The 21675-nt window shown below is 33.8% G+C and overlaps 1 protein-coding gene across 2 annotated transcripts in view; it reads right to left on the bottom strand.

Moving 5' to 3' along the window:
• CNBD1 (cyclic nucleotide binding domain containing 1) overlaps positions 1–21675 on the bottom strand; it is a 585185-nt gene that overhangs the window by 238653 nt on the left and 324857 nt on the right. For both annotated transcript variants that reach the window (XM_025394780.1, XM_025394781.1), the window contains exon 5: positions 13017–13162. In XM_025394780.1, coding sequence (XP_025250565.1) covers positions 13017–13162 — 146 coding nt within the window. The remainder of the gene's footprint in view (positions 1–13016; positions 13163–21675) is intronic.

The following is a 21675-nucleotide window of genomic DNA, read 5'->3' as shown; positions in this document are numbered from 1 at the left end:
AAATATATGACCTAGTGAATGGACATCTATTAAGATACTAGTTAGTCAAAATATTAAAGAAGTATATGAAGGTACCTAAAATATAGTTAACTCTTGTTATTCCTGTAAGTAATTGTATAAGCATGTGACTATTTTAACATTGTTTGGTTCAAAACTAATGTAGATATGCCTGATTCCAAACAGTAAGCATGAATAATAAATATTGAACAGTTTAGAAATTGTGTTTATTTAATATAATTATGAATTTCAGTTGTTCATGACTTGTCCATCCAACTGTTCGGCTAAGCTCCAAGTCAGTATTTAGTATTTTATCACTTGCTGACCATCACTGTGTACTTAAGAGTTACTATAGGAGTATTCTGGCTATATATATGCATATATATTCTGGCTATATATACATATATATGGTCTTTAGACATCCTATCATAGGATGTATTCATTGATTTGTGGTTAAGTTGAAGGTATAATTTGTCTTGAAGGGTATTTAAGTATTTCAAGACCACACTGATATCACTAAGACTTTACACATCTCTGTGTAATCACGTCCACATGCAGAGGACCTATGTGCTGATGAGAGTCTGTTTTCATTTATGTCCCACAGTTTCTTCAAGTTCAGTCTCATTCATCCTCACCTTTTACAATACTTATTGTAGTTTTCAAGTTATTCTTCCAAGATTTGAAGTACTTACTGAATTTGTGTTTTTATAGTTGAAGTAATAATGAAAATGTTTTTTGATTTATATATACTTAAGACAGTTATCAAATGACACATGTATGTCTAAGCCTCGTGTATCATTTTGAAGTAAGATTCAAAAATATATACAAATTAATTTATTTTTTATCATTTCTTCAAATATTTCACATTTACATTAAAAATTTCCAGAGAAGGAAAACAGTTTCTTATTATGCATCATAATACATATTAAAATCAAAGCCTTTGAATTTTTTCAGTAAAGGATTTCATTTGTTATCTAAAAGGATTTATTTTGTGAGCATTCAAAAATACAGACAATATTGTTTAAAATGTTAATGAAACATAATGAAGATAAATATTATAGGAAAAACTGATGAAGACAAGAATAATATTGTGTGAAATTCTATATCTTTGCAAGGAGGTAATACTGGATACAGGGACAATTTCAGCTCCATTTTCCTTACTTTTAAAACATTTCAATGTTTTAATATTTATATCAAAACAATGTCATATATATTTTAAATCAAATAGTTTTTAAAGGGAGGAAATATGATCAGTTACAGGATTTAGTAACTACAAAAAGGCTCAATAACATTGAATATATTTCTCCCAAAAGTTTACACTTTAATATAAACATAACTAAGATTTTCACAAAACTAATTAATAGAATACCCTTTACCAAGCATAATAGACTATTTCTAAGAATTTAAAAATCACTTTTACATGGGAAGATCAAAAGAATGGCACCTTGATATATGGCCTTAGAATTCAGCATTATAATTGAATGATAATCATTAGTTTATCTGGAAGAATGCATGAACTACATCTATTTCAGATTATCATCTAGCAATAAATACATTGTTCCTGAACGAACTTTAGATCAGTACTGTGTATTAAAGGTTACATTGTTGGAAATTACTTCCAATACTAGTTAATGCATAGATTTATGTATCAACTATTTTTTGAATAACTATTATGTCTGACCACTGCAGATTAAGTTATGTTTCAGATCAAGAGCATGTGTATGTTAGAGTTAGCCCTGCTAGGAGCGGTGAGGAACAAATAGCTTCGGGATGTTGAAGAAGTCCCCATATGCCTGAAAAAAGCATTATGGTTCTTACACTCATAGGTATTTGGGTGGAAGAGCTAAGAATTTTTTACCTCTGAAAATAAATAGAAGCACTTACCACACCAAAAGAAGGTGTTTTTTTCTGACTCCAAGTTGTATACCATTAAGCTTTTAACATTTGCTATGAAAAGCCCTTCTACTAAAACAAACAAAAATCTCAGAGAGGTCTTTTAAATTTTTTTTAAAAATATCAATTCTTAAGACATATAAAGTCCAGGTGGTTTCTCCACTTTTTACTGATTTTAAAATATATACTTGGATAACCAGATGAATTGGCTTTTCAAGATTTCTAGTATAAACCAGTTAATCTTGATAATAATCTACATAAACAATAATATGAGGTTTCAAATTGTTGGTTTCTTCAGTCATTCTTTCTGATAATAAATATGAATTGTTGACTATTAAAGTCAAACCTTTTGTTCTCTCCAGTGAAAAGGTTATTTTAACTTACTTCAGATATTAACATTTAACAGTCCCTGTGGCTACTTAAAAAAAAAAAAAAAAAACTTGTTAAAAAATATCTACCTTAAAATACACCAACAAATTTTATGCAATCTTATTTCTTCTATGTTTGTTGTCTAGCTTAGATTTTGATTGAAGTACATAATAACTCAAAATATTTTTCTGAAATCTTCGCTGTGATTCTAATATTAAGTCATACCACAGTTTAATCCTAAATGTATCAATTTTACTAAATCTCCAATTTCATAGGGATAAAACTGTATCACCTTATGGGTACAAAACTGAGTGACTATTTGATTCATTTTGCCATAAAATACAAGATTTTTAGCCGATACATCTTATTACAAGTTTATTTTACATCTTCTTTTGACTTTTGGTCTATTTATAATGTGCTATATAATCACGTTTTTCAATGCTCTATTTTAAGTTTTAAAATAAACACATATTTATTATTTTCCTTTGTCATTAAAAAATCATCTTAACTCTCTTATTGGTACCACTTTTATAAAAAGAGTATATTTTGCAGATATTTAAAAGATTAAAATTTACATTGAACATTAAATTCAGACTAGTGCCATAAAAAGGACATATTACATCAAGAGCCATTCTACTGATAACAGATAACAGGGACAGAATTAGCATCACCATGCAAGACTGTTCTCACAGTAGAAAAGATCATAAAAGCAATAGCACTGATTTCCATAAGCCAGCATTTCAGCAAAGATATTTTAGATTACCCATCAAAACCTGTATCAATTAATGTCACATATTATTCTAGTGAAGGCTGTTTGATGATGCATGTTAATAAACATGGTTCCTTGACATTGTAGTTTAATTTTATTCATTGAAAAATGTAATTCATGAAAAAGGGTAAAAAAAAAGCTAAAGGTTGGCTTCAGAAGACCCAGACTCAAAAGGCTTGGTTCTACCCTTCACTATGTAGAACTAGTAAGATTTTGAAACTCAGAGTCCTCAAACATAAGAAAGGGACAGTGAGCTCTGTCCTGCACAGCTGAGAGGACTGTCTATCAAAGGATTAATGGTAGTAAAAGGAATGTATACATCATAAAATAGTGTTACTCTAATATAAGAGATTATAGACAATCTATAAGAAATAAATTTCTTTCTCATATGACAGAATTCCATGCAGTATACTATGCAAAGGTGCTTTCTGAAGGGAGTGGGAAAACACAGGTAAATCATATTTCTGAAGTAGTTTAGTGTACATGTATGATATATTCAATGGTGGCATACTGATATCTCTGATATACTAATTTTTCATTTTACTTAACTTTGTTTAAATCATTTCATAAAAAGATTTCTCAGCTAACCCATTGCTAGTGGACTTTTAAAATATCTTTTGTATTTCTCTTTTCATATTAAACAAATTTATTAAAAGAAATTGACTTCAGTCACAGAGATCTCTAGGAGCTGGCTTGCATTAGTGGTGTCCATTGGTCTCCAATTGAATTTTTGAAAGCATTTTTAAAAATAGCTTACATAAGAGAATATTATTCAGCTATTAAAGGAACAATTAACAGCTCATGAGGTTCAATGAAGTACATAATGCAATGCAGATAAACCATGAAAACACTATGTTAAGTGAAAGAACTCAACACAAAAGGTCACATATTGTATGATTCCATTCATACAAAATGTTCAGAATAAATAAAACCATAGAAACAGAGAACAGGTTAGTGGCTACCAGGGTCTAGGGGAATGGTGAGTGATTGCTTAATGGGCAAGGGGTTCCATTTTGGGATGGTAGAAATTTGGGGGAACTGGATGCTGTGATGGTTCCAAAATATTTTGAATGTGTTAAATGTCACTGAATTGTACACTCTAAAAGATTCACATTATATGAATTTTACCTCAATTTTTAAAAAGGCTTATTAAGATTCAATTCAATGAAATTCACCCTTTAAAAATGTACTATTCTGTTGATTTTTAGTATATGTAAAACATGTTGAATCTCATCACAATCTAATGTCAGAATTTTTTTTTCTTTTTATTATTATTATTATTATTATACTTTAAGTTCTAGGGTACATGTGCATAACGTGCAGGTTTGTTACATTTGTATACTTGTGCTATGTTGGTGTGCTGCACCCATCAACTCATCAGCACCCATCATTTATCATTCCCAAAAGAAACTCTTATGCATCAGGAATAATGTCCCTTACCCGACGTCCCAAAGGTGGCAACCATTATGTTACTTGATGTCCAGATGAATTGGCCTATTCTGGAGATTTCATATAAAAGCAATCATAAACATGTGGCCTTTTGTGACTGGCTTCTTTTATTTATCATAATGGTTTCAAGGTTTACACAAATTGTGGCATATATCAGTACTTCATCACTTTTTTCACCAAAAAATTTTCTATTATAATGATATGTACATACTTTTAAAAAGTTCCTTCACTCATTGATGGAAATTCGGTCTTTTTCCACATTATGGCTACTGTGAATAATACTGCTATATAAACATTTATATATAAGTTTTGCATTAATGTATATTTTCATTTCTTAGGTGTGTATTTAGGAGTGGAATTCTGGGGTGATATAGTTTAACTGTGTCCTCACCCAAATCTCATCTTGAATTGTAGCTCCCATAATTCCCACATGTTGTGGGACCTGGTGGGAGACAACTGAATCATGGGGGCAGTTTCCTCCATACTGTTCTTGGGGTAGTGAGTAAGTCTCTCAAGAGCTGATAGTTTTAGAAGGGGTTTCCACTTTCTCTTGGCTCTCATTCTCTCTTGCCCGCTGCCATGTATGATGTGTCTTGCTTCCCTCTTGCCCTCTGCCATGATTGTGAGGCCTCCCTAGTCACATGGAACTGTGAGTTTATTAAATCTCTTTCTTTTATAAATTACCCAGTCTCAGTCATGTCTTTATTAGCAGCTTGAAAACAAACTAATAAGGTCAATTGATACTGGTAGAGTGAGGTGCTGCTGTAAACATACCCAAAAATGTGGAAATGATTTGGAAACTGGGTAACAGGCAGAGGTTGGAACAGTTTGGAGGGCTCAGAAGAAGACAGGAAAATGTGGAAAAGTTTGGAACTTCCTAGAGACTAGTTGAATGGCTTTGACCAAAATGTTCAGAGTGATATGGACAGTAAAATCCAGGCTAAGGTGGTCTCAGATGGAGATAAAGAACTTGTTGGGAACTGGAGAAAAGGTGACTGTTGCTATGTTTTAGCAAAGAGACTGGCAGCATTTTGCCCCTGCCCTAGAGGACTGTGGAACTTTGAACTTGAGGAAGATGATTTAGGGTATCAGCAAAGCATTCAAGAGGTGACTTGGGTGCTGTTAAAAGCATTCAGTTTTAAAAGGAAAACAGTGTAACAATTCAAAAAATTTGCAGCCTGATGATGTGATAGAAAAGAACAACTGCAGACCCTCAGCACTAGCCCATGAAAGTAGCTGGGAGTGAGGCTGTATCCTGCAAAGCCACAGGGGTGGAGCCGCCCAAGATATGGGAACCCATCTCTTGTATCAGTGTGACCTGGATGTGAGACATGGAGTTAAAGGAGATCATTTTGAAGCTTTAAGATTTGACTGCCCAGCTGCATTTTGGACTTGCATGGGGCCTTTAGCCCCTTGGTTTTGGCCAATTTCTCCCATTTGGAACAGCTGTATTTACCCAATGCCTGTACCCTGATTGTATCTAGTAAGTAAGGAATTTGCTTTTGATTTTACAGGCGCACAAGTGGATGGGACTTGCCTTGTCTCAGAGTAGACTTTGGACTGTGGACTTTTGAGTTAATGCTAAAATGAATTAAGACTTTGGGAGATAGTTGGGAAGACATGATTGGTTTTGAAAAGTGAAGACATGAGATTTGGGAGGGGCCAGAAGTGAAATGGTTTGGCTGTGTCCTCACCTAAATCATATCTTGAATTGTAGCTCCCATAATTCCCATGTGCTATAGGAGGGATCCAGTGTGAGATAATTGAATCATGGGGCGGTTTCCTCCATACTATGTCATGGTAGTGAATAAGTCTCATGAGATCTGATGGTTTCATAAGGGGTTTCCCCTTTCACTTGGGTCTCATCGTCTCTTGTCTGTCACTATGTAAGACGTGTCTTGCTTCCCCTTCACCCTCCGCCATGATTTTGAGGCTTCCCTGACCATGTGGAACTGTGAGTCCATTAAACTTCTTTCCTTTATAAATTATCCAGTCTCAGGTATGTCTTTATTAGCAACGTGAGAACAAACTACTACACGGGGCAAATGTAACATTATGGTTAATATTTGAGGAACTGCCAAACTGTTTTACAAAGTGTCTTCATCTTACAATCCCAAGAGAAATGTATGAGCTTCAACTTCTCTACATCCATACCAACACTTAATACTTTCTTTTATATTTTAATCATGATAGTGGAGATGGAGTAGTATGCCATTGTGGTTTTTATTTGGAATTGCTTAATGACAATAACATTGGACATTTTCACATGCTTATTGGCTATATCTTCTCTGAAAATGTATCTATTCAGCTAATATACTCATTTTTAAATTCGGTTAATTGTCTTCTTGTTATTGAGGTTTACAAGTTCTTCACATTCTGGACATGAGACCCTTATTAGATATATGATTTGCAAGTACTGTGTTCCATTTCAAGGGCTGCATTTTTACCTTGTTGATTCTATTCTTTGAAGCTCAAAATATTTTAATTTTTATAAGGTCCAAATTATTCAATATTTTCTTTGTGTCTTGTACTGTCAGTGTTATGTGTAAAAACGCATGGCTTAACCTGTGATTATGAAGATTCTTAAGTTTTCTTCTAAAAGTTTTATAGTTTTAATTATTACATTTATATTCTCGATTCACATTTGGTAAATATTTGTGTATGGTGTAAGTAAATAAGTGTGTATGGTCTATCTTCATTATCTAGCATCTTAGTTCCTCAAGCATAATTTGTTGAAAAGAGTTTTCTTTCCACCACTGAATTGTCTTGGCAACCTTGTCTAAAACCAATAGACCATCAAGTTAAAACATTATTTCTGGACTCAGTCTGTTCCATTGATCTATCTCTCTCTATATATATATATCTATGCCAATATCACACTGTTATGTTACTATAGGTTTGTAGTAGTTTTGAAATAGAGAAGTGTGAGTCCTTCAACTTTATCATTTGTTTTCAAAAAAGTTTTGACTGTTTTGCATCCCCTAAATTTCTATATGAATTTTAAGATCAGCTTATTAATTTCTGCAAAAAAAAAAAGGCAATTGGTATTTTGTTAGGGATTGTGTTGAATCTGTAGATCAATATAAATAGTATTGTTATCTTATCAATATTAATTATGTAGATCTATGAACATTGAATTACCTTCTATTTATTTACTAATTTATTTCAACAGTTTTATAGTTTTCAATGTACAAGTCTTGCACTTCATTTATAAAATTTATTCCTAAGCAGGTTATATTTTTTATGTTATTGGCAAATTGAATTGAATTTCTTAATTGCATTTTTATAAATTAACTTTTATTCTTAACTGTTCAATACGTGTGCTATAGAGTCTCCTTTAAATACTTGACAGACTTCATTATGAATCCATGTGGGTCAGGGATTTTCTTTGTGAGAATAATTTAAATTACCAATTTAATACATTATTTTAGTTATCCTTCAAGTTATCCTTCTTTTGAGTCAACTATGATAGTTTGTATCTGAACTTGTTCATTATATCTAAGTTATGAGTTTCTATAATACAGCATGTGTTAGGTCATTCATGCATTGCTATAAAGAAACACATGATACTGGGTCAATTGTAAAGAAAAGATGTTTAGGCCGGGTGCGGTGGCTCAAGCCTGTAATCCCAGCACTTTGGGAGGCCGAGACGGGTGGATCATGAGGTCAGGAGATCAAGACCATCCTGGCTAACACGGTGAAACCCCGTCTCTACTAAAAAAATACAAAAAAATTAGCCAGGCGAGGTGGCGGGCGCCTGTAGTCCCAGCTACTAGGGAGGCTGAGGCAGGAGAATGGCGGGAACCCAGGAGGCGGAGCTTGCAGTGAGCCGAGATCGCACCACTGCACCACTCCAGCCTGGGCGACAGAGCGAGACTCCGTCTCAAAAAAAAAAAAAAAAAAAAAAAAGGCTGCATGAGCATGGTGGGTGCTGGCATCCTCTCAGCTTCAGGGAAAGCCTCAAGGAGCTTTTACTCATAGTAGAAGGTAAAATGGAAGCAGACGTACCACATGGAGAGAGAAGGAGCAGGAGAGAGAATAAGGGAGGGTGTCATACACATTTAAACAACCAGATCTTGTGAGAATTCACTCACTATCATGAGGACAGTACTAAGTTACAAGGGATCCACCCCCAAGAACCAGAAACCTTGCACCAGGCCACATCTCCAACACTAGGAATTATATCTCAACATGAGATTTGGAGGGGATGTCCAAATTATATCATTCTGCCCCTGGCCCCCAAATCTCATATCCTTCTCACATTCTAAAATACAATTATCCCATCTCAATAATTCCCAAAAGTCTTAACTTGCTCCAGCATTAACTCAAAAGTCCCAAGTCCAAGGTCTTATCTGCGTTTGAATCCATATTCCTCCCACCTATGAGCCTATAAAATCAAAACATACTATTTACTTCCAAGATACAATGGGGAAAAAGGCATTGGAAAAACATTCCCATTCCAAAAGGGAGAAATTGACCAAAAGAAAGAGGCTGCAGGCCTCAAGCAAATCTGAAGTCTAGCGAGGTTGTTAGAAATAGCCAGGCCATATCTTGATCACTTTGTTGCTTAGAAATTTCCTCTACAGATACTGTAAGTCATCACTTATAAATTCAAACACCATTTATCTCCTACACCACTTATTAAAGAGACTGTCCTTTCTCCACTGAGTGTTTTTAGCACCTTTGTCAAAAATCAAGCAAAGTGGGAACAGTGCCTTATAAAACCATCAGATCCTATGAGAACTCACTCAGTATCATGAGAACTGAATGGGAGTGACTGCCCTCATGATTCAGCTACCTCCACTTGGTTTCTCCCTGAGCATGTGGGTTTTGGGGGGATTATGGGCAATACAATTCAAGATAAGATTTGGATGGGGACACAAAGCCTTACCATATCAACATATTTGTTTTTATGCCATTGCCTTGCGTTTTTATTATAATCACTTTTCAATGTATTTTGAAATCAGAGACTGTGATGCCTCTAGCTTTGTTCTTTTTGCTCAAAATTGTTTTGGCCATTTGGGTTTTTTTGTGGTTCCATATGAATTTAAGAATTGTTTTCTATTTCTGTGAAAAATGTCATGAAATTTTGATAGGGAATGCATTGAATTTATAGATCGCTTTGAATAGTATGAGCATTTTAACAATATTAATTTTTTAAACCCATGAGCATAGAAAGGACAGCTTTCTATTTATTACTATTTTTTCTCAATTTCTTTTATCAATATTTTCTACTTTACAGTTTGCAGGTCTTTTACTTCCTTGGTTAGATTTTTTGTTGTTATTGGTAAATGGAATTGTTTGCTTATTTTTCTCTTTGAATATTTTATTACTAGAGAAACACTACTAATTTTTGTATGTTGATTTTGTATCCTGCAATTTTACTGAATTCATTTATCTTGTCTGCCTTTAGTGTCAGGGTAATGCTGGCCTCATAAAATTAGTCTGGGAGTATACCCTCCTATTCAATTTTTGGAAGAATGTAAGAATAATCGATATTAATTCTTTTAAAATGTTTGGTAAAATTCAGCAGTGAAGCCTTCCTTTCCTGGGTTTCTCTTGGATCTCCTTTTTTTCTTGATCAGTCTACATAAAGACTAGATTTATACTAAATCTCAGCTAAAGATTTTATTTCTTCTATTATAAGAATAAATTATTTGAATTATGGTTAATTTATGTCTAGAAAAGACGCCCACTACATATTTCATGAGATTTAGCTACCATATTTTTAGTTGTTAAATAAAATATAAACCACAACAGAAAATAAAATATATGCAGGTTAAAGAAATGTTAGAAGTTTAGTAACATAAAAATATTTTCAGCATTAAAAATAAATATAAAATTTAATGAAAATGAGGACTTTTGGAGTTTTTGAGATACAACCTCACCAAAGTGGGTTCAGAATGAAATAAAATGAAAGAAATAGAAGGGAAATAATACCGTAAGACAAAGGACTACACAAAGAAAACAGTAAAGGTGACATAGATATAAAAGAGAAAAACATTTTATAGAAATGTGTTTTAATATTAACATAAAGCTAGATAATAAAAGTTTGATCTGGGATATTGTTACAGGTTGTAACTAAACAGGCAGTTCTTTTAGTTTTCATGAGCTTTAGGTTATCAATCATAAAAATGTCCCTAGTTCAGGCCATAAAAATGTAATCTAATGAAAAATTCTTCCATTTGACTTCAGTAAACTATATCTACCTACACATGTATATGGAGAGATGACTATCTGTAAAATATATTACATACAGTAATTTTAATATAAGTACTCATATATAGTAATGTTAATATAGTCAGTAAATAATAATATAGTAATCATATTTTTGTAGTATTTTAACTTAGAGACACATAATGTGTTTTATTCACTACTTAGAAGTATAATATTGTTTTCCTGTTACTGTTTGATTGTTTATAAAAACTGAATGAGCAAGAGGTTTAGTGAATAATGGTAAGTTTAGGAAGCTTTCTTAATGAGGCTTTAAGAACTAGTGGCCAGAAAATAGACCAGAAGGTACAAACAGCTGTGTGGAATTGCACCAGAGAAATGGAAGCCCCAGTAGCAGATTGAAAGTCAGCAGCCTGGTGATGAGGGGCTACTAGAGGGAATAGTTTAAATAACAGCAGAGGGAGGGAAACACATACATGAATAAAGAAAAAGGAGAGAGACAGACACCTAGTTGGGCCTTTTTATTAAATTGGATGAACAAAGAAATCTACAAAGGTCAGATATTTAATGAGTTGACTTCTTTGGTAGTGAAACAGATCTGAGCTGTCGGAACTAAATGCTTTAAAAACTTGAGAGGGATTTTGACACAGGTAGGTGTAAACACAGAGACTCCTAATTTTTAAGTGTTGAAAGTACACCCTATTGAAATGCAAGTTGGAATGCCTGACACTTGTGAAAGATTGAAAATTCATATTTTAATCATCAATCACCTGAGTTAAGGTGCCATCAGAATTAAACGTTTGTTTCTAATTTTAATTTTAGAAAATGTTTGAAAAAAAGTATAATTACAAATATTAACAAATGAACATTTACTGTGAGAGAATAAAACGAACTCAAATATATGTAGGAGAAAGTTAATTTTAGCCCTTTATCACCCCTCAATTTCACTCCCCTCTACTAAGGCAACAATTTTTTAAAATATGTATTTTTGGAATGTCCTTCTGGACCCACTTGTATAGTTTAAAAAGATATATGTATATATGTGTGTGTGTGTATAAATTTAGACTTTTTCATAAATGTGTTAATATAATTTGCAATTATTCTATTTACTGTCTTTAATGTTTCTATAACAATATATATAAATCTAGCTCATTCTTTTTAATCACTGTTTAGAATTCTATAGAATAGATATATCAAAATATGTGTAGCCAATCTTCTATTCAAGGACATTTAGGTTGTTCCCATATTTTTTACCATTATAAATATGTTTTCAGTGATTTATAAAACAAATTAATTTTTAATTACTATCCTCAATCTAATGGCAAAGTGATGTTGAATGTTTGTCCTTTATTCCCTTTCAAAATTATTTCATCCCCTTTAAAATTCCTTTGATTTATTTTTCATTGCTTGACCACAGATTAAATAGAACTAATTATGAGAGAAGATCATTGAAGGAAAATGCTGGAAATATGTAAATTATTTCAATAGACATATATTCTTTAAAATTCCAGTTAGGTTTTAAATGTCATGATCTTGATAAACCAGTTTGTACTAACAGTGACATAATACACAGAGAACAAGTTTAGAATTGGTTGAAGTGTGTTTGAAACTCGATTCTAAGCAAGAATACTCTGTGTGATATTTGTGTTGTGCCTCAGGGGTCCTCATCTGTGGAGAATAATAATAGCAATATCTTCCTTCATTTGTTTTTCTGAGGAACAAAAAGGGATGCTTCTGACACAAAGAATGTATTAAATTATATGCCTACCCCCATAATTAAAATATAACAAGTCTATTAATATATCCACTAAGTCCTTCGTGAAGGGACCAAAAACTAAAATTGGGAAATGAAAATCTATCCAGAGAGGCTTTTTTCCCTATATCTGGATTAGTACCTGACTCAGTCAAATAATCATATTGACCATCTGCTGTCTCACCTATGAAAATCAACACTATATTGTTACTAAATGTGTATCTCAGATATTGGTTCCAAAAGTGTGGTGCCTGCACTAGTGGCATTACCTGAGGTATTATAAACGAAATTGAGGCCTCATCCTATACCTACTGAACCAGAAATTCTGATGTTTAAACCTAACAATATGGGTCTCAATGTGATCACTGAGTAATTCTGATTCATTCTCCAGGCAGAGAAACACTAGTGTATATCTTAAACTCTAAGTACTAAAATGTGAGATGTTATTCATTTCACTACTTATAAACTTACAAATGAAATACACCCAAATAGTATATTTTTACCACATCAACTGAAATTGTCAAGTGAAATTTTAAGCATAATAATGATAAAGAACTCAAAATAGTGGCCTGCATTTTATCTCGCCAAATTTTTCCCACATCAGTCTATTACCTGTGCTGCCTTTCAACCAGGTTTCGGAAAAGACGGTCTTACTAAGTGTTTTCAGATGCTTATCATTTAGCTGAGAGGTTAAATTTGGAATTGTTTTCAGGTACTTCCACACAGTTTTATGTTCATATGGCGTCCTGTGAATGGGCCTCAAAAAAAAAAAAAAAAATTACAAATTCAGAGAGTATGGCAGAAATGCAAAGAAACAAACAGATTCTTATTTTTTAAATTTCCAAATTTGTATTTTCTTTGTAGTTAGGGGTTTTTAAAAAAGAACTGTGATGCTATTATATTTTGTCTTACTAATCAACTTCAGGATTTGTTACCCTTCCAACATTAAGATGCACTTTCACAGTACTTTAAACTTTAGGAAATTACACAATGCCTTTATCATTCTTTTTAAAAAGAAAACTCAGTACTCCGATTGTAAAGTTGCATCTCTTATCAGTAGTTATTATTATAATAATAAAGACCTCTTTCAGATATTAAAAAGATTAATGTTGTTTTCACTGTTTATTCTTAATTCTTTTAAGTACTATTAAAGTTAAATCAAATGGAAATATACTTTAACACTAAAGGGGATAAATCATAAGTGAAAAGATACATATGTACTTTTAAATGAAACATGATTATCATATAATACATGGTATTTATTATTTATTTTTAATCGTTAAAACTCTTTAATAAATGTAACACTAAATCAGGATATAAAATTCCTATCAATCTAATGTCTCAAAGGACTAACCTAGCTGTCATAAATACCATTTCAAAATACTCAGCAGTTAGCTGGGCGTGGTGGCTCACGCCTGTAATCCCAGCACTTTGGGAGGCTGAGGCAGGTGGATCAAGAGGTCAGGAGATCAAGACCATCCTGGCCAACATGGTGAAACCCTGTCTCTACTAAAAATACCAAAATACAAAATACTCAGCAGTTTTCAAGCAAATTTTTAAAAATTCATGTGAAAAATCAATTTAGCCTCATAAAGGGAATTTCAGATACCCATACCACACATATGGGTTTGACAGTAATGGTCCCAGTTTAGATATGACATAGTGTTGGCCCATCTGGTATCCATGTATATGCATACAGGTTTATGTCTGTATCTGTTTATTGAATGATATAAATTGTGTTTTTTGTTTTGGGTTGTAGCAAAAAAAAAGTTTAAAAATACTAGCTTAGTATACAGTCTTGAGAAATAGTTTTGAGAAAACTGGCTCCCTACACAATGTCATTTACAAATTTGTTCTTCAGATGCAATAACAAATAATTCGTATTAGAAATGGCATAATATCATAACCAAAACCTAAAATATGTGCCATTGACTTAGCAGCCAAACAGGAGGTGGCAAGGAAATACTATCACAGGCTGTAAAGATAGAGGGTTTTCTTTTTTTGTTTATTTTAGTGGTAATACATTTATTAGTTGCCTGCAATAATTTATAAGGCAGATCAAGTGCCTAGAAAACTTGCTACTTCATAGAAAGTAGCTAGAAAGAGCCAGAACGTTATTGTGTTTTGTTTGCTTAGTGCTGCTTGTTTGTAGCAATATATTATTAACTGATTCAGGTTGATCAGTTTTCAAGTATAAAAGAAAGGGAATAGAGAGGCTCTAGAAAAGTGGGACATGGTTATAAAAAGCCCAGTACTTCCTCATCCCATGTAGCAAGAAAGGACTTGAAAGTCATCTCAGTATATAAAGGCGCTTAACCCTATGGCAAAAGTCTGATGAAAAGTTTGGCCTCCTCATCCAAGCCTACTTTTTTAGAAGGCCTTAAAGTAGCCTCCATGAAGAGAGAGATGGGCACAAGGAATAAGCACAGAAATAATAAACGACTTAAAAACAACGTCTACAACATAACCTTGGCTTGGGTTGCTGCCTCATAGAAGATACTGAAAACAAATAGATAAAAATTCTGTTATGTTTTTGAAGCATCTATACCACTGAAATACCTAATATTATGCTCTAAAAACAGTTTTGGCTTATTGAACTCTCAAACCAAAAGAAATTGTGCCACACTCCTCACCCTTCAAAGGGAACATAATCTCCAGTGTTCTTACATTTGTCCACCAGGTCAAAAGATAAGAGAAAACCTCCCAGATAGTGGAGCCAGGTGTTCCTCCCAAAAAACAGATCTAAGATCTAATTTTTAAAACTTCCAGTACTGTTAGGGTGGAGGTTTTTATAATACTAGCCCAGCAAAACAGCAGTGTTGCTCTCAATCAATGGCTATAATGTTTCCATTTCTTCCTTTTTTCTTAGTATGAGTTTTTATTGTAATAGCCTATTCCTGGCTCTGCTATTGTGTATCGTGTAAGAGGATAGCAACAAATAACCATTATTTCTGGTTTTTATGTTAGCAGACCAGAAATATACATACTCATTCTTGATGGGGAGGAGGGTATGTCCTCTAAAATTCTGGACTTTGAAACGCGTAACTAGTGAAACTTTCTATTTTTTCTTTTGGTGAAAGAGTAAATGTATGTGTTGAAAAAAGGTATGCATAGTAGTTGGTAACTAGAAAGAGGCAGACTACAGAAGAGATGCTAGCTGTTCAAAAATGGGTTCCTTCTATCTCTAGTTACACAGCTAGAATGCACTTCAAAATCATTCTGTTGTCACCATGTGACTGAATTCTAGCCAATGGGAAGTGAACTGACACAGAGATGAAGTGCAGCATATCAAACGGCCAAATTTTGTAAATATTTCATTTAAATCTGAAAGAATGTATATGTGCATTTGTTGAGTACAGAAATCATTTGTTTGTGTAAGAGTGTATATATAAAAACACATATACAATAAAAATGTATAATAATATATATGTACATCAGATATATTCATAATATATATATGCATGGATACATGTGTGTTTGTGCCTATGTATACATCTAAACAAGTGCTAACAAATTTATAACACTATGTGTCTGATATTCTTTCTGTAGATAAAATATATCAGTATACTTCCTTTACCAAGCGTATTGCCATTCAACAAATAGAAAAACTCATGCATAGAATTGTTAAATAACTTGCTCAAGGTCTCATGTCTAGTCAGTGACAGAACTAAGTGGCAGGGTTCAGTTTGGCCTTGAATTTTATGTTCGAGAGTTTCAGCCCATGGTCAAAAATGTTTTGTGATTTTTCTGGTACAACCAGAAGCCATTATAAAGGCTTTAGCTGTCAGGCCTCCTGAGGGAAAGCTGCCCTCCCCACACCAGACTGGCTACAGGGCCAGTGCACTGCAGTCTCTGAAGGCAGTTGCATTCAAGAACTCGGCTCCCTGGCCAGCCATGCTCTCATGCTCATCTGCATTCCTAGTCCAGGCCCTCCATTTGGAATTCTCCTTGTTGGAGGATCTTGAAGACACTTTTCTGCATTCGGACTCATTCAGCACTCAGGCATTTTCCACTTCTAACCTTTCCCCAGACATCACCCCAACCCCCAGGTCTATAAAACTGCAAAAGTCTTTGCTCAGAGCTTCCTCAACAGTGAGATAGCCATTACGTTAGTAATAATCTACCTGACCCGTAATTGGTGCATATGCTCACGGGGCACGGTGGATTTAACATGAGGTCAGTGCTACCTCCAGTTTGAGATTCTTGCTTATTCCTTCACAGTTAGTGATTAAAGACTTGACTATTACTTGCATTTGGGCTTGTTGTTTTATCAGCTATTCTGATACTTGCTGTTCCACATTCTCTCTCTCCAGCTCTTCTGAGTTCCTGAAAATGTTTTTAACCACGATCTACATTATAACTTATTACTGGTTATTATTCTAATCTTCTGTATCTTTCCTTGTATTATATGTTTTCTATCAATTTGGTCTATATATTTCTGAGGTATTTGGGTTAATACTGCAATTATGGATTTATCTGTTGCTCCCCAGAATTCAGTCACTGTGTTAACGTATTTTAAACTGATGTTATTTGATGAAAACAATCATTGCTTTTACCAGTACATAAAGTCTGTCTTTATTCCTTTTGAAATTTTTCCTTCAATTTTATCTTGTCAGCTACAGGGTTTGCATATTCCAGCTTCTCTTGGCCTATATATTTGCCTACATATATTTGTTATTTCATTTTCAAGATGATGTATATTTTGTATTTTAAACACTGAACTTCTGTCAAACAAACTATGTGGGATATCTGTTACCAATATTAAGTTTTTTCCCCTTCTCTATTAAAAATACAAAAGCTAGCTAGGTGTGGTGGCAGGCTCCTGTAAACCCAGCTACTCAGGAGGCTAAGGCAGGAGAATGGCTTGAACCTGGGAGACAGGGGTTGCTGTGAGCCAAGATTGTGTCACTGCACTACAGCCTGGGCGACACAATGAGACTCCATCTCAAACAATAAATAAATAATTTTTTTTAATTAAGTTTTTCAATCTCTGAACATATCTTTTCATTTACTTAGACCATCTTTACCTTCAACAATATTTTATTAGTGTACAAGTCTTGCACGTTTTTTCTTAAATTCATTTCTAAGTATTTTAGGTCTTTGAGGGTAGTCTAAATGGTTTTGTTTTCTACATTTCATTTTTGGATTTTTCATTGATGGTGTGTAGATTTGATATTTGTATATTGATCTTGTATCCTGAAACATTGCTGAATGTATTTATTATTTAAATTGAATCCACTAGATTCCTTCGGATTTTCTATATGCAAGATCATATCATTTGCAAACAGAGATAGTTTTAGTTTTCTTTTCCAATCTGATGACTTTTATTTCTTTCTCATGAATGACTATCTTAACTAGAATGTTCACTATAATGTTATATAAAAGTGGCCAGAGTAGGTATCTTTGTCTTTTCCTGATATTCGAGAGAAATCATTTAGTCTTTCTTCAGGTTAGCTGTGAGTTCCACTGATGCTGTTTATTAGATTAAAGAAGTTCTCTTCTGTTCTTATTATGTTGAGTACTTTTTTCATCATGAATGGGTGTTGGATTTTGTCAATTTTTTCATGCTAATAAAGAAAATCATGGGTTTTTTTTTTTATTCTAATAATATGGTATATTACATTTGTTGATTATTAGATGTTAGAGTGATCTTGCATTACTGGAATAAATGCAATTTGGTCCTGATGGAATGTTTTTTATATGTTGCTGGATTTAGTTTGCTACTATTTTGTTGAGAATATTTGCATCAACATTCATAAGGGACATTGGTTTGTAGTTTTGTTTTCTTGTGATCCCTTTATTTGGTTTTGGTATCAGGCTAGCTTCATAGAACGAGTTGGGATGTGTTTCTCCCTTTTCTATTTTTTGAAAGATTTTGTGAAGAATTGTTTTTAGTTCCTTAAGAGTTTAGCAGAAATTACCAGTGAAACCATCTAGGACTGGCATTTGCTTTGTGAGAAGTGTTCTTTACCTAGCAATTTAGTCTTTGTTATAGGTGACTTTGGAGTTCATTTTTATTCTTGAGTCAATTTTGGCAATTTGTTTATTTCTAGAAATGTTTCCTTTAATTCTAAGTTACATCATTGTTAGCATACAGTTTATGACAGGATTCCTGTATCATCTTTTTTATTTCTGCAGTATCAGTAGAGATGTCCTCTCTTTCATTAATCATTTTAGTCATTTGAGTCTTCTCTTTGTTTTTTCTTAGTTAGCCTAGGTAAAATTTTCTATTTTGTTGATCTTTCTAAAGAACTAATTGTTTTTTCGTATTCATTTTTTATTCTCTATTTCATTTATTTCTTTTAGCACTTCAAATATGTTATGAAAATTCATTCCATTTTTGTGAGCATTCATTTCACAGCATAAATTATTTTCTCTCACTGCTTCCAGTATTCTGTTTCTTCTAATTTGAACACTGACTGTGATGTTTTTAGGTGTGGAGCTTTTTGTGTTTCTACTACTCAGAGTTCGTTGACTTCTTCTGTGAGTAGATTAATATTTTCCCTCAGGTTGGGAGGTTTTGAGCCATTCTTTCTTTAAATATTCTCTGCTCTTTTTCTCTCCTATTCTTCTGGGATTCCCTTTATCTTTGTGCTGGTACAGTGGATGGTAGCCCACAGGTCTCTGAGGCTGTATTCACATTTTGTATTGTTTTTCTTTCTATTCTTCTGACTAGATAATCAGTGAAGATGTGTCTTCGAGCTTACTGAATCTTCCTTTTGGCAGCTCAAATCTGTTGTTGAACTCCACTAGTAGTTTTTTTGTTTTGTTTTGTTTTGTTTTTTAATTTTAGTTACTTACTTTTCAATTCCAGAATCTCTGTTTGTCGCTTTTTAATTTTGTGGCACTTTCTCTCATTCTGTATGTGTTGAGACTCCATTGCCATTGATGTAGTTTGGATATTTGTCCCTGCCCAAATCTCATGTTGAAATGTCATCCCCATGAGGTGTTTGGATCCTGGGCGTGGATTCCTCACAAATGGCTTGGGCCATGCTCTCAGTGATAAGTGAGCTTTCCTTCTGAGTTCACATGAGATCTGGTCATTTAAGAGTGTGTGGCACCTCCCCCCACTACATTTTCGCTTGCTCCTGCTTTCACCCTGTGACATGCCTATTGACCTTTCATCTTCCACGATGATTGTAACCTTTCTGAGGCTTCCGTAGCAGCTGAGCAGATGCCAGCACCAGGCTTCCTGTAAAGCCTGCACAACTGTGAGCCAAATTAAACCCCTTTTCTTTATAAATTATCCAGTCTCAGGTATTTATTTATGGCAATGCAAGAATGGCCTAATAAAGTCATAGTTTCCTCTGATTCTGTAAAGTCTATATTCCCTGCCGTGTATCGCCACAGAAATATCTACTAATTTATCTCACTTGTCATCTCATAATTGTTCAACTATTTCTGTAAATGCTTCAAATCTTTCTAAAAAACGTTTGCTGATAGGCAAAAGTTGTATGTTGTCATGATTTTCTTGAACTCTTTGGATTTGGTTTCCTTTATTTACTTTATTCTAATCATAATAGTTGATTTAAAATCTTTGTCTGCTAAGTTTAGCATTTGAATGCCCTCAGGATATCATTTGCTGTTAACTGCATATTTCATTCCTGTATATGGGATACCTTTGCTGTTTCTTTGCATGTCTCATAATTTTTGTTGAAAACTAAACATTTTGAATAACACAATATGGGAACTCTGGAAATAAGCTCTTCCCTCCTCCCCAGGGTCAAATAACAACAATGCCCTGTGAATGGGGTTTTTCCATGGAGTTGGTAGACAAGTCACATTGTGGTATCTTCTGGGAGCGGAGCTTTGTGAGGAGTTCCTCACCAGCTGTCTCCTCCAGTGGCTGCAAGCCTGCTGGTTTTCATAGCTGCTGTGATTCAAGGCTATCACATAATTGGAAAAAGGAAGATTAAAACAAGTCAATATAAAAATGCTACAAACTCTGCTTTTCTTACCTAGGCTCTACTATTTTTGTTGAATAAATGTATATTGTTGCAAACATTTGACTAATTTCCAGGTTTTTGAAAAGCTTATTTTGACAGTTTTTTTCTAGCATTTCATTGCTTTCATAAAGGAACAGTTTCACAGAGGTTTTCACTCCACCGTTCTCAAAGTCCTACACTCAACATTGACTCTTGAATCTCTCTAATCTACAGCAATACCTACAATTTCCTCCCACAGATGAAGGCCGACCTGTATTGCAAGCACCTAATGACAAGGGTTAGGGGAGTGCACATGAAACCTGAGGGAGGGAAAATAAAAATATTTGATAAACACTGTTGACTAACAGAAAAGATTAAAGTCACTCAAAAGTTATAGCTCTTTATCATTTTGATAAATGAATGTCCTTGTAATTTACATATTCTAACTCAAAAATTTAAAATATGATTTTATATAACTACTATAATCTTTTTCTGGAAATATCATTCCTGATCAATTTCTATTTTTCACCTTCCTTCTGACCTTCTACATGAGTATCCAAGAATGTATTTAGAATACTTGATTTGGGCCATGGAGAAACAGAAGTGCTAGAAACACCCATTTCACCTCCTGTTACCACCTTTCTTCCTTGTTTGTATTAACCTATTTTTGCACTGGTCTTAAGGCCTTCCCAGGCTACACTCTGGCAAATGATCAGCAGCATACTCTGCAACTCTGAAATTAAACCTCTTGAATCTAACATACACCCCTGCGTGTATCATCCTTGCGAGGATAAATAAAGACATTCAGGTATGAAAAGTTGGCTTTCACTTCTCTAAATTTGGCCTTCACGTCTCTCTTAACCTCTAGTCTTCTAAATTGTCAGGAACACCTTTTACACACATTGTACCCATTCCTTTCTTGCCAGTGCTTCCTGGCACATTCTTAATAGGAAATACTTCAGTGAATAAAACTAGATTAACAAAAAGTCGTACATTGAGAGGTGTTTCATAAACTGAAATCCCCAAAGTATTATTAGTAGTAGCTCTTTAATTGTGTTGTTATTAAAATTATCATTATTAGTTATCAGACCACATAGAGTGGTGTATAAAAAATACTATTCCCTTATTTTTTCATTAATTCAACTTTCTATATACTTCTAGACCCAATTCCAGCTGAGGGCCAAAAGCAAAATTTTAGTGTATTTCAGAGATTTCAGGCATTTCAGTGGGAAACAAATAATTTCAGGTTGTTGTTTCTTCTCTTTCTTCTCTCAGTGATCACCTCAAACCTAGGGGCTTATAGTCATGGGTATCTGGCTTCTGATCATTAGTATTCATGTGGGGTG

Source organism: Theropithecus gelada, chromosome 8, assembly GCF_003255815.1.
Source record: "Theropithecus gelada isolate Dixy chromosome 8, Tgel_1.0, whole genome shotgun sequence".
Lineage (NCBI taxonomy): Eukaryota > Metazoa > Chordata > Mammalia > Primates > Cercopithecidae > Theropithecus > Theropithecus gelada.
Note: the sequence above shows the minus strand (reverse complement) of the source record. Positions and strands in the feature narration are given on the sequence as shown.